General features: G+C 36.8%; 1 protein-coding gene across 1 annotated transcript in view; it reads left to right on the forward strand.

The window, feature by feature from the left end:
- The window catches only part of LOC306902738 (semaphorin-3D), a 50541-nt gene that overhangs the window by 17884 nt on the left and 18074 nt on the right, over positions 1 to 14583 (forward strand). Inside the window, exon 2 of the mRNA XM_079471563.1 lies at positions 1090 to 1284. Coding sequence (XP_079327689.1) covers positions 1149 to 1284 — 136 coding nt within the window. The 5' untranslated portion in view covers positions 1090 to 1148. The remainder of the gene's footprint in view (positions 1 to 1089; positions 1285 to 14583) is intronic.

Below are 14583 nucleotides of genomic sequence, written 5' to 3' on the forward strand. Positions count from 1 at the left end.
ATTCAAGTAGATTTTTCTCACCCCATGGACAGATTTTTATGCTTGTTTTTACCATTAACATACATTTATCTAAGAACAAATATCTAAGGTCACTTTTCTTGTCAAGTAATTGTATTTTGATTTTAGAATGTTAGTACTACAAAACAAGACAAAGAAACATCGTAAGAATTTCTTTTTTTGCAGCGTTGAAGATGTTAACAGTGCATGTCTATCGACGATCGGAGGAATTTAAAGGAGGAACTGTTGAAGTTTTTCTAGGTTGCGCATGCGACTTGTTTACGTACTGTGACCTCTTGAAGGAAAGAACATAAAGATCAGGGCGGCTGATTAGGCATGGGAACTTTTCTGGAAACAATGCTTAGATTTCCCTCTTTGCGTGAGCCTCATTGTCGCTCCGTCGTGTCCCTCGCACGCTCAAAGGTGTTGGATTTTCAGTCAGCTTGAGTCATTCCAATAATTCTTACATAATTGGTCACTGTTGTCATCCGTTGTTTTTTTTTGTTTAAGCACTTGACCAGACAGTTTGGATCTGAGGAGACCATCAGGGACACACAGCTGGTGCTCGCGTGCTTCGTCCTGGTAGTTGGCATCCCCGAGGCTGGGGGTTGTGATCTGTTTTCTGTTTAGATAACATGACATATGAAGGATTCGTGTCATTGTAAAAGAATGTCTTTGGGAGTCTTTACCATCCTGAGGCTAAGCATTTTTTGTTTGATGTGGGGTAATCAGTCTGGTAGACACATGTGACGTTTGCTGTTTACAAAAGAGTAAATTCTGTCAATAAATGGGAGTCTAACGCCTTTGATAAAAACTTGGAAGCAAACTTGTGGTTTTTGGTGTTTAGACTTTGTTTGCTTTATTAAGATTAAAAAATCTTATTTTAAATATTATATATAAAAATGGGTTTAAATTCAACAAAAAATGTTACGAAGCCTTGTTTTTAAGGCATGTCTCTTTTTTATTGTAACCAATTCCTAAATAGAATCAATTCTTGAAACAAATCCCACCCTATAAAGTTTCTCACAATTGATTACGAAAGTTAAATAAGTTGCAACCAATAATTATAATGGTTTTTATTTATTTCTACAGAGCTTCAAAGGTAATGTGACAGAAGACACTCTCTACTGACAGACTAGAGGAAGCTAGAGATGAGGATTGAGGGACTGTGGAGGACTGGACGATGCAGTCCACTGCTGGTCGCTCTGCTCCAGTTGGTGTTGCCTCTTGTGTGGTCCGATAAATCAGAAGGTCAAAATATACCACGACTACAGCTCTCTCACACAGGTCAGAACTCTATCTCACTCTCTTTTAAACACACATATACAGATACTGAATATATTTTTAAAATCAGTGACCTCCAGAACAATGACCAATGAACTGCAATACCACTTCTTCCATTGCGAGCTCACTTTTAAGGAATCATCCACACCAAGATGAAACCTTACACGCAAAGTTAAACACTATATAATGCACACATCTGTTTTGAATCTACGACTAGTCTATCATGAAAATATCTTTGCGTCAATGACAGCACATGTTATTGTGTTGTGGCGGCCATGGAGAAAATTTTCACATTGTTACTGTAATACTTCAATAATGAAATCATGTCTACAGTACTAATGGTTATGTTGTCCAAGCCTCTTTGCTGTGGCAGTCTGCAGATCCTCACATTAAACATCTCAGCAAAGTCTTTAATAAGAGCACCATTAGTGAAAGATCAAACTGCCGTCTCTTATTTCCATTTAGTTGGGTGGGGGGGGGGTTAACCTCTGCTTCCTGGAGCTAGACACAGTTACACTGTCTCGTGTATGGAGAGTTCTCATTCTGCCTTGTTGTTTTAAATACAGTTTGATGAAATTAATTCAATGATACATCACTTAATTTTTAAAATAATAAAGTATATAAGAGATGCTTGCCAGATTCCCTGTGTGTCTGCAGTTTTCAGGTGCTGGAAAATGGTTTTAGGGCATCACATGGGCCACGGATGCATTTCCCAAAAGAATTATAACCATAAGTTGATCTTAGAACCATTGTCACTTCTTTTGGGACACGAAGCCCACATGGATGTGAGTACACTGTGGCAGGCTTAAATGAACTCAGACCCATGTTTTTGAGATCCCCTGATGCTGCGATTTCTTGTCTGTGGTTGTAAGGACTTAGTTTAAGGTTTTGCCTGAGACAGGTTCATTTATTTGCTTTGAATTCTAATTGGATGAGACACATTTCAAATCAGAGTATGCACTTTTGCATATAGTTACTGTACTTTTAACAACATTAACAGGTAGGGATTTGGCAGACATTTATATCCAATAGTTGTTATGTTGCAGTCAAAGATATGTTTTTGATATACATATTTGATCAATAGCCGTGTTCCCTGGGAATTGTACTTTAGGCTCATTTTATTAAGTACACTTACAAGTAGGGTATCATATATATGTTATATTATATATATTATATAATTTATGTTTAGTTATAGTATAGTTATATAATATAAGTAGACTAGTACATTTACGATTTAAATACTACTTGGATTTAAATTTAGTTTATAAAAGTTAACTTTTAGGATAACCGTTTGTCACGTTTAAGTACACAGTTAGTTTATAGTAGATATGTTTTTTGTACGGCCACCATACAGGTAAACTATAGTGATAGTTCTCAACAATTTTATTGTTTATTGTGTAGTATACTTCACAAAAAGTATGACTGAGTGTAGGTATAAGCAAAATATACGAATTTTCTGTCAGTGTAAGTCAAGTTTATTTAAGTGTACTATTAAGTACACAGTTAAACAGTCAACTTTAAACCTTTAAAAGCTGCTTTTTAAGTCAGCTTAGTTCAAATGACTTGTAAAGCCAAGATGATTTAACTTACGAATATAAGGAAGTACATACAAAAAGTACACTATTTGTTTTAGCTCAAAAGAACTACAGTAATAGCACAATTGAATAAACTTCAGGATATTTGCATCGTAACACTTCTCTTTATGGATGAACTGTAAGGGTTTTTGTGCTTTGTCTAGTTCTGTGTCTTTTATTTGGAAGTTGTAGTTCGTAGTCCTAGTAGTCTTTTGTGTTACCCTTCCCTAGTTGTCTCCAGGTGTGTCTTGTTAGCCTTGATTGTCTTGTGCATGTATAGCCTACCCCTGTGTTTGCCTCAAGTCAAGTCAAGTCTATTCAAGTTTAAGCTTATATGTATCTAATATGTTTGACTCCAGATAAACTTTGGACTTTGCAGTCAGGTGATTGCCAATGACAATGGAAATTTCCTTTTTAAATGAATTTACAAAAAAAGACTAATGGCGTTAGGCCTATCTAACAGCATACAATTTACAGAAACTTGCATTAAATTTCCTAACCTAAAACAACGTAGCTCTGAAGAAATAACCTTTGCTTTTGGCAATCACACTATCCACCCAGTATTACGTCACTTGATATTTCTCCGTCTGTCTGGACACCAACGCCACGGAGTCGCTCATCTCCCGAGGCCTCTCCCATTATTAGCGTCATAGTTGACCCGTCTACTGACCCCTCAGAACTTTCGGGAACTTGAGAGACTGAGCCAGCTTCCTGACAGGAAGATTCTGTATACGACGGCGTCGGACAGTATATTGTTCCTTCAATGTAAATGTGCTTCCCATTATCTCCTGTGCTGTTAATGGAAGGTTCTAGCGTATACATCATCTTTGCGGCGCCTGTTTTAACAAACGGAGACTGAAAACTCAGATGTTATTTATTAAAATGTGAAGCAAATTTTTTTTCTTGCAAGTATCCTAGTCAGGTTTAAAAGGTAATCTAGAGATGGGAACTGAATACAAAGGCGGCTTTTCAGGTGGATTGGTTAGGAGATCCATATTTCAACGTCATATTCTTTACGGTTTACAATTCCTCTTACCTTAAACTAACTTGTAAAGGGGTTGATATAATGTAAGACCTTTGAGTTTGCCCTAAGGTTCATAAACTACTTTTTATTCAGTCATTCATCTTCAATAGTTGTATAAATAATCAACCTACGATACTCAGTTGCTCCTGATACTTTTGTTGAAAAGCAGATATGTATTTTAACCTTTTCAATATAAAATTAATTCATTGTGTTTGACTCGAGTCAACTTCCCCGCTTGCTGCTTGTTTAACCTCTGAAGCTAAATCTCTGCTGGCAGACAGACATACAATTGATATTCCAATGACCTGTGACATTCCCGCTGATGTTGACCACTGAAACTCCCTGTAAATTTTGAAGATGGTCTTGCTGGCAGATGGGTGGATTAAAACCAAGAGAAACATTCCTGGCACTCGAGAATGACTAAATGTCTTGATTTCTCCAAGCTTGCAAGACTTGTTGGCTTCACACCCAAAGGTCTGATTTTGACAGCTGCGTTTCATAGTCTGTGTGGAGTGAAGATAGACTTTGTGGAATCTCTGACTTCATCCCAAAAATCACATTGTAGGATTTGAGTCTGTTAAATGCACATATCAAAGGTGGGATGTTTCAAGGGTCTGCTTCTGGTAATGCTTGAATTTCAAATAAAGCTTTTGTAAAGCTAATATTTAGATGTTATAAGTGTGTAAATAAAACATTTAGCAAGAAGCAAGAAGTGCTGCGCGGTACCGAGGTCCTGCCTATATTCCCTGATGAATAAATCATAAACAAAAAATTATTTACATTTTACATTTAGTCATTAAGCAGACGCTTTTATCCAAAGCGACGTACAAAGAGTTCGGGGAGCAATAAGCGATATCTCATATAAAGAGCAATAGTACAATAGGTGCTAATACACCTTTTATAACATCTTAAGTAAACCAAACTTAAGTAGACCAAACTTATTAAAAAGAAACGAACACTTGGACAAACCAACGTGATACAAACAGACTAAAATACCAGAAAACTTTTAATTTTTTATTTATTTGAAGTGTAATTGGATTTGATAGTGTGGCTGCAGTCCCATTTCTTTACATGGTGAGGGCAGGGTTTATGACCTGTTCTGCAGCCAGCCACCATGGGACGATCAAAGATCCCAAAGCTTCACTTTTCAGGACATGTGAGGCTTCCATGGTCAGGCCCAACTTGCCACTCAAGCAAACCATTTCTATTTTCCATTTAAGTACTGCTCGCACGCTTACATGAGTGTTATAAAGTTCAGAGAAACCATAAAAAACATTTTAGTTCCCCAGAGAACCATTGAAACTTCCCAAAATCTTTCCCTTATTCGCTTTGATAGTCCAAAGTTAAAGGACACTTTTCCACCACAAGGTTTGTGAAACAAAGGTTCTTCAGATTTTAATGGTTCTTTATGAAACCATCCAGCCCTAAATGGTACATAAATGGTAATGACACAAATGCTGAACATCCAGAATCACAAGATTTTTTATAAATAGAACTGAGACAACGGCCGAGTAACACAAGGTGATACAGAAAAAGTTCAACAGTCTACAAGTCTTAAGGCACAATTGGAAGTCCAAAACTAGCAGCAAACATCAAAAGGATCAAGAACTGGAGACATGCCTTTCATAGAAATGCCAAGAAAGCAGAATTAAGAAATCACTGCAGGTTTACACAATCTGCACTTAGATTGGATTAAACCCTTTTAATCTTCATTTAAAACACAGCCAGAGGAACGTGCAGAAACGTCCTGGAAAACAGTCAACAAAATGACTTCCCTTAAACTTGGGGGAACGGTTGTGGCTGAATATGGTATTGGTCTGGCTTTTGTTGAAACTATTAACTTTGTATTAGCACCTATTGTATTATTGCTCCTGTATGACATATCGCTCATTGCTCCCTGTGAGTCACTTTGGATAAAAGCGTTGTTAAATCTAAATGGAATAAGGAAAATGTCACCAGCATACTTTTGAATCTAACCAGGAGCTCAGTCCTTCAAGTCTTTGCTAAAACCAAACAATTGTTGCCTGAGAGATCACTTTTTAAATAGTCCATGATGATAACAAGTGACAGGTGAGTCCTGTTTACTGAAAAGTGTGAGCCAGTTAGTTTTTAACCTTATGGTATTGTGTAGTACCTTTATCTTTTAAGAGTGAAATAGTCTTTAAGGTCAACATGAAAAGGTAATCACAACTTATTTTGCATCCGCAATGCTGTTTAGTTGCAAAACAGAATATACATTTTTATAGTCTGTCAAAACACATCACATCTTTACCAGTGGTCATCAATGATAAATTAAAGGAGGCCAGAAAACATGAAATTACTTGATTTTTAAGATTTCCTTTGTTCTTCACGGTTGTTCACCATGTTTAAAACAGAGGCGTGAAATAAAGTGAGTTCATTTTCACAACGCCCCTCAGAGGTTTAGTCGAAGTGAGACAGTAAAACATTTTTATTATGTTCTCTTACATGAAAGAAATACAGCTCTTATTGCATTTACAGTGTGACCTGTGGGATGTATTTTTTAATAGCTGACAAAATACTGTGTCACTGTGGTGACCCCTGACTCTGCACCCCCTCTGTATCCATGGAAACAAGGTGCAGAAGATAAGCATGGCAGATGACTCGGGGTCCCGGGGTCCTAAGGGGTCTGATGACTCCGTCAAGGTGTTTATATTGGACAGACGCAAGGAGAAGAACACTGCTTATTAGAGGATAAGAAAAGACAATTAAAGTCATTCAAAAAGCAAAACAATGAAAATGAAGGCTACGATCTGAAAGATCAAGGGCTTTTACTGTTTTTGCTCGTCTTATCGGCATAAACATGTTTATTGTTTATCTTCTTCAATTGAGGGACACATAAAAATAGGTTTCTGTAGAAATCAAAAGGATGTCACAGATTGCCTTCTATAACATGTAAAACATTCCTTTAATGTTAGATTTCAACGTTCTTTAATTTGTTCTTTAATTCCTTAAAAATTAAGACCTTTTCCCAAAGCCTATACATTAAGCTTAAAAACCTAAAGCTTTTTTCAATCGACCTTTTGCAATGAAAGACAGCGACATTTGGCGATAAAGACCAAAGCCGTTTCACTCATGCTCAGCAGATAAGACCTTCAGAACGATGGTAGATGATAGCGAGTTTTGAGCGAAGCAGCAGGGAGCTCCGGGTCATTGACAGGATCTGGGTTGCCTCACTTGGTTGAAGTATCTCTCACACACTGCACTTAAGCGGCATACGTCTGTGTGTCCTTGTGTTTGCAAGCACAGTTTCAGCACCTCCAGTTTGGCACTGAAGCAATTAAACATGCACCCCGCGGCCCCCGAAGGAGATGACGTGGTACAGAACATAACGAAGAAAACAGCTCTGAAGTCGAAGGTGATGTACTGGAGGCCTCTCATCAGAGCTGTGGGTCTGTACGACCACGTCAATCCCCAGAGAGAAGCGTTTAGTCCATGCTGATTGTTAAAAAAATGTGGAGGTCACATCCACAAAGAGTTACATGTGCCGGCCCTCTGAAAGTCTTAGTTTTAGTTTTCCTCCAGGGTCCTTCCAGTATTTTATGAGTGTTGTTCGTGTTAATAATTCAAAGGAGCAGTAAATGTCCCTTCACAAGAAAACATTTAAAGGAACAGTACACCAAAAACAAATATTTACTCAACGTCAAATCTTTTTCATTCAAGAAATGAGTTTGACATGTATGAATTTAAAATACTATAATATAGAATACAGGTTTGTACAACACACCTTGATCTCACGAGAATTCATAACTATTTTATGAAAAGGATTCATATGAATTGATACAAAGTAAATTTTATTAGAAAAAACTAAATAGACGGTATACCCCAAAACCATACCTAGTGCGAAAGCAGATTGTACTAAATTATACAAATTAGAAAAATAACCTTTCATACTAGGCATGTTTAAATCAAGATAAATTCACTTTACAAGGAAATTTCTATTTTGTCATGTTTTATGAAAGAGACTATTACGAAAGGATTAAAAAGTTTGTTTAATTCTCAGTGCGTGATGGCTGAAGCAGACCTGAATTGTGAAAGTTCATCGATCATAAGTTTGACAAGTTTGAAGAAGTACAACAACATCTTAACTTTGGCCGTAAAGTTCAGAAAAGTCTTTTAAAAACAAACATCAGAGTATAAAGTGAGAATTCCATTGGGAAATGAATTGATATTAGTGTCATTAGTGGTTTATGGAGCGGTCTGCAGTGGTTTATGAGGCGGGCCAAGAGGATGACCTCCAACTGTCAGAGAGATGCCATTAGAACCTTAATAACCAAATGGACGCCATATCCCACTGAACTTGTGGCTGGTTAGAGTTCAAAACTTAGGTTTTATTTTTTTATCTTTTCTAGATGGGACGTGTGTGCGGCTTTGCTGTTGGCTGCTTTGGGTTAGATCGATGCATTCCAAACTTCATGATGGATAACAGACTTTTTTTGACACTGTTTAAATGAATCATGTTAGAGCATGAAGTGGATTTATCCTTCGAGGAATCAGTTCTCACAAAATATGTCATGTTCTGTTAGGTAACATTTTTAGATGACATTTTATTGTCAACATTAAAAATATATATATTCCATATATAACTATTACATTAAAATTATTCTGTCTGCTTTCTAATCTCTTTACTCGGTTTGATTTCATGATTAGTCTTTATTATGATTTTTAACAAAGGAGCAGTTCACTCTAACCTCTACTTTCTAGCCATAAAGAAATGTTCCTGACATCAAAATGAATGACGTGAAACACAATCATTTTGATTTGGCATACAAGAAAGAATTTTATGTAATAAGCAGTCCAAACCTTCCCCTACATTCATTATTTCCCATCTGAACGAACCGGGGTTTGATAAATGAAAGTGAATGCACTTAGTTTTTCTATTCCTTTTTTCGCCCTGGCTGTGCTCGTGCTGGTGACCCAGAACGCAACTTCCAACCGAGGCTTGTGAGTAATTAGAGTGACATGCTGCCATTGACCCAAACGGAAACCCAAAGTCGGTTCAGATGGAGTCAGCCAATGTGCTCCATCACTGCAGAAAGCCTTTCTAGACAGTATGAAAAAGACAAATGGTGGAGGACAGGAAAATGAATGACTGTGAGGGACGAATGAGGAGAGATTGCAGTTAACCTCAGCCCGTCCTCAGCTCTCAGAGAGACCCTCATCTGGTGTACGTTTCAAAAATTCGCAAGCAAATACAACGATCTGTTTTGAAGTCATATGTTGGAGGAACACAAAAGAAGATATTTTGAGCAACGTCTCGTTGGTGTTGTGTTCATGCAATGGAGTTCAATGTTGTTTGATTATCAACATTCTTCAAAATATCTTCTTTTGTGTACCGCGGAAAAAAGAAAGTCATACAGGTTTGGAATGACAAGGGGGTGAATAAATAAGGAACACGTTTTCATATTTGGGTGAACTATCCCTTTAACGTCACACATTCAAGATATATTAGATCCTTATGATTTTATCTCAAAAGTAGCACTGTTTAACTTGGGTGCAGATCAACAGAACATACTAAAGCCCTGAAGCCAGTTCCTTTCAGACCTGTTCCTACAGGAGGAAACCCGATCGCGCAACATTTGCACCTTGAACATTCCCTGCAATCCCTCTGAACAAACAGCTGGAAATGGCCTGGCAGGGAGACAAGGATGCATCTTGGCATTGAAAAACAGTCAAAGGATGTCGCTCGGCCACCCGATACGAAGACAATACAAACACGGCCCGCGTTCTCACAGTTCACGTTGTTCACCCTCTTAATCGACCTCCCACTGACTTCTGTTGTTGCATCAATTAAATGACAGTCGTTTCATTTTGGATAAAGCTGAAATTGAACCTACACATCTTATGGGAATTATATATTTTTCTTAATACAAGATTTGGCTCATTCTTTTAAGTAACAACAACCATCATAGATTTCCAAAGTTTTTACTATATACTGTATGTGATAGGTTGGCACTTGCAAGTGTAGAGAGTAAAGAAGTAAACATGCTCATAAAAGTCATAATCATTACTGTCTCTTAACAGTCAGAATCGTCTTCTGTGAGGGGAGCTCTTGGGAAACCCGTAATGTTTTATTGGTTGCCATTTAGTGCCAGCCTGAAGCATTCTTGCTAATTCTGTTTTATTGCAAACACTTGGCAGATCAACTCCTATTCAGAGCAGATTCATTAAATCCAAATGTATTCTTGTTCAGACACTTTCGGTGAGAATAAAACCTCAATGTTGCGCTATGACCACAAGATAAATGCTTTTATTGCCCCATGGATTTCAGAAACCACAATCATATATTATTCAATTTTGTAATGCGGTTACGCTTGTATGAGTTGTTATTAAACTAGAAACAAGATAAGGCAAAAGTGATCACTGTTTGTCAAAGAAAGATACAATTTCTTTTGTAAATCAGATTACAACAGCATATGATCTTTTGTTGAGAACTATGTTTTTTAACTTTGTGGTTAATCGATCGACCCCAGTGTTACAGAAGGTTCAGTCAGAGTTCTTAATGGTTTCCTGGACGTCTTGATTCCTGGTTTCCTTTTCTTCCTCATCAAGTAGGAGAAAAAATCTTATCTTTAGATCTCTTGCTGGGTAGTGGGTATCATAATTTGTAACGTAAATCGCTAACATACCATTTCTTTATTTATTCTAAACTGAAATTATCGTTACTGGCACTCTTATACTATTTTCTTAACGTATATTCTCCACAAATCATATCTTTCTGCACTTAGTGTACACACAAATCCTCTAAACCCTGCTATTAGTCAAATACATGTTTGGGAACTTTTTCGCATTACAGCTAGTTCCTGTTTTTCTGGAAAATTGCAAATATGAAGGTATGCACATTATGTTTGGTTTGTGTGGAATTGAAATTGCTGGAGTTAGACGTACGTCTGGTCCAAATGACAGTGGGGGCATCTTTGCTGAAACCACAGATTCCAGATGCTATGTGAAAGACGTTTTAGCACATATTTCACAGGGCAGGGACGGTTCAGTCCCGAAGCACTCTTGAGCTTGGTTAAAAAACAATCGAGCCGACTAGCTGTCTATTGTCTACATAATTGTAGGAGACATTTTTGCACTTAAAATAGAAAGCAAAGATCTTTACTGTACTTACAACGGATACCAACAGAGTTTGACACGTTAGAAAGCTAACAATGATGTATTCTAATAAGCATACACTGTAAAAATTTATTTTAACAGAATTTTCATGTACTTTTGATATTACTGCTTAAATCCCATCAAATTTCAGAAAAGACTCCAAATTTGCAAGTAGGGTGTAAAATAACACTTTACACTTTTTAAAAATATTTTTCTGGCAGTTTTACCTTTTTATCGCATTTAAAAAATATGTGATAATTCAGTGAGACATACCATAAAATTACAGCTTTATTCGTGGGATTTCATTCTTGTAGGATGCCATCTTAGAGTTTTGCCGAAGATATTTTAAAGGGCAGCATAATCTTTCTTCCTGGATTTTGGATCAACCCCTGCTTTGGGAGGCACCTACGTACCTAACTTAAAATCCTGCCAGGGCTACAGTAGGAAGCTCACTTTTGTTCTTGAGTGTTCCTACACTACAGGGTAATTAAGTTGTTATCATTAGTCCATGAGTCATGCTTCATTTACTTTATATACAACACTTGAGTCATTACAGATGTGCCAAAAGCACTTAAGAGCGGTCTTAAAAAAAACAGAACAACAACAGGAGTTATATTCAATACATAGAAAATATGATACCTTAGAGATAAAAATTTATAAAACTGAAACTATACCTGCGTCACTCGAAATATATAGACTGGCACAACATACATTTATTCATTTAGGAGAAAAAAAGAGTATTTGGGAGCTGGTCTTTCCACCATAAAATGGTTTGCAGGTCTCCCAACCTGGTCTTGAAAGTCTTTCTGACAGCAGATTTGTAATTGGTCCAAGTTGGTTTATCTTTGGTCCAAGATGATCTACCAGCTTTTAATAAGATCACGGATATACATTTTCCAACATAGTCTATTTGCATGGACTAGATATCATGTTCAGGCTACCATCTAAACTCAAGAGCTGATTTGAGTGGTCTGCCTGAAAAGTTTGGCACGGCGGGCCAACAGATGCAAACCTCTATGTTGTTCGAAAGATTGATGCTGATTTGTACAGACACGCATCCCTTGCTTCAGCAGATGGGAAAGATCTACAAAACCAGATCCACCTACATGTTGATGTTGATACCGCACAGCAGTTTACTTATTCAAGCTGTGGGACACAGATGTAGATGAGGACAGGGAGATATTTTCTTGATCAAGATATCTTCCCTGTGTGCCTGGGACTTATGTTCTGCCAGCATGCCAGCAAAAAAAACTTGACATTGTTGCTCCTGTCACTCAGACCACCAGTGTGACCAGCGCTTGATGAAATGTGAGTTAATGAGACGAACAGACTCCCCACTGCTTGATGAGTGATTGAATCTGTCAATGACCTCTGAAGGGTCTGTTGTCAAGCTAAGGGTCTGTCGTATATCCATCCATCTAAAATGCTATTATACCATTAAGATTTGTATTTCTATGATTCTATGACAGTTTACTTCCATCTTGCCCAGACCTATTGTTTTATAAATAAATTCTAAATACATATTTTTATTAATTTATTGGTTAAAAATGTCAGGGTTGTGTAACAGTCCTGAGCTCATTACAAAGGTTAAACACCTAATTTAGTGTTAATGTTCTTTTAATATGCAGTCATATTACTTAATCAAATTTTGTTTAATTGTATCCATAAAGAACAGTAGCAACAACAAAAAAGAATAATTATTGTTATAATAATAACAATAAAATAAATAATAGGTAATAACAAATATTAATAATAATATTTTGTTTAAATGAACAGAGTATATCTTTAGTAATAGTGTAATATAAACGAGCAGTGCATAAAACGTATTAATATTTAGTTTTTTAGTTTATGTGACAAGATTATGTTATCTAGTAATAGTTCATAATAAATACAAATTTTCAGTTTTTTTTTGTTTATGTGACAAACCATTTTTAGTAAGTTTGTAAGGCTGAAACAGGAAATAAGAAGATCTTCTTCTTATCTTGATCTTCATTTGCTTTTGCTAACCTTAACATGCATAACTATTTTAATAGTATGTGATAAAAATAACATTTCCAGGTTCAGTTCACATTCTCCTGGAAAATTCTGAACATGAATCAAAATGTCTATGTTTTTTACCTGAAAACATGTTTGAATCTTAAATGTACACATTTGTTAGAACATACATTAAATGTATGTGACGGTTACATCACTTGACACTATTAGAGTCATCATTGCATTACAATTTGTTTAATAATAATGAAAAACATCAAATCAACCACAGACCATATCTATAGGAACAGGGCCCATGTGTTTTAAACTAGCTTCAGATTAAGATCTTCTACGTTGTTGGTCACTGACATAGAGATCTGAAATCTGAATAGACTGATTAAAACCATTCATGCGCGCAATAGCCCCACAGCCAATAAGTTGTGACGTTATTGAGCTGTCACAAACAAGCCGCGTCTATGCTCCATTAGACACACGCCCTTTCATTTTCCAGAGTTGACTGCGAGTTGCACCCGTCTCTCTTCATTTCCATTGGCCTCTGACCTCCTGTGATAAGCACAAGATTGTTACAGGTGTTTGGAGAAAGCTCCAGCGGAGATCACAAATGGCTTGAGTCACACACCAGAGCTCTCGTGTTTACAGTCTCTCAACGCTGTGAACGCACTGGCGGCCCACTTCAAGGCGCTAGGAGGAAAACAACTCTGGACTTGATTTTCAGGATTTAGTCTGAATAATATTGAATTTGGGAAGACACTTCATTAAAGAGGGCAGGGATGTTTGGAAATAAAAGGTCTGCGTTGAATAGAGTGCTGGGTGGCCTAATCCGTTTCAGAGTCTAATCCACGTGTTGCTGTGCACAATTAAGAGATGAGCTCTGACCCATTTAATCTGTCGGTTTGAAACACTTAATACTTATAGTGAATGAAAGACCCCCTACCTGGCAAATCAATGGTCACATAGGTAATGCATTGAAAGTCTTTTGAAATGTTACAACAAACGAAGAACGAACCAAATAGGGTCTGGCAGGGTACAAATAGGAGTCCCGCATGGCTGTATTTAAAGACCCTGATCAAATCTGTGTAAATCCCCCCTAAACTGGTGACTATTGCCTGTGTTTCACATTTTGGATACGAACCTGTTATCCGATTATTTTATCTTTCTCAGCATCTTTTTATTAAATGTCAATATTCGTTTATTTTAAGTTAAACACATTAATGGAAAAACAAACAATATTTTGCGCAATTATAAACGTTTATTGGTTTTTATGTATTTGTTGATGTAATACCCCTGGAATAAAATTGCTAAACAACTCAGAATATTATTAAACAATCAACAAGTAATTTGAACATTATTATACTGTATTGTTGTTCATGATGGTTGAATTCAAAATAACTTTGAACCTTAATAAATGGAGCAAGATGCACCAGTGCTCTCCGTATGCGATTGATACGTTTTGATTGATTCCAGCTGTATCGTGTCGACCAGATGTTTCACGTCTGTCTTGATCAGTGTGGCGTTGTGTTGAAGAACTCATGGCTGAACGCCATATCTTTTCAAAAATGATGTTTTCATAGTGCATTCCAATTAATATCTATGAAA

This window comes from Barbatula barbatula (assembly GCF_947034865.1).
Source record: "Barbatula barbatula genome assembly, chromosome: 13".
Classification (NCBI taxonomy): Eukaryota; Metazoa; Chordata; class Actinopteri; order Cypriniformes; family Nemacheilidae; genus Barbatula; species Barbatula barbatula.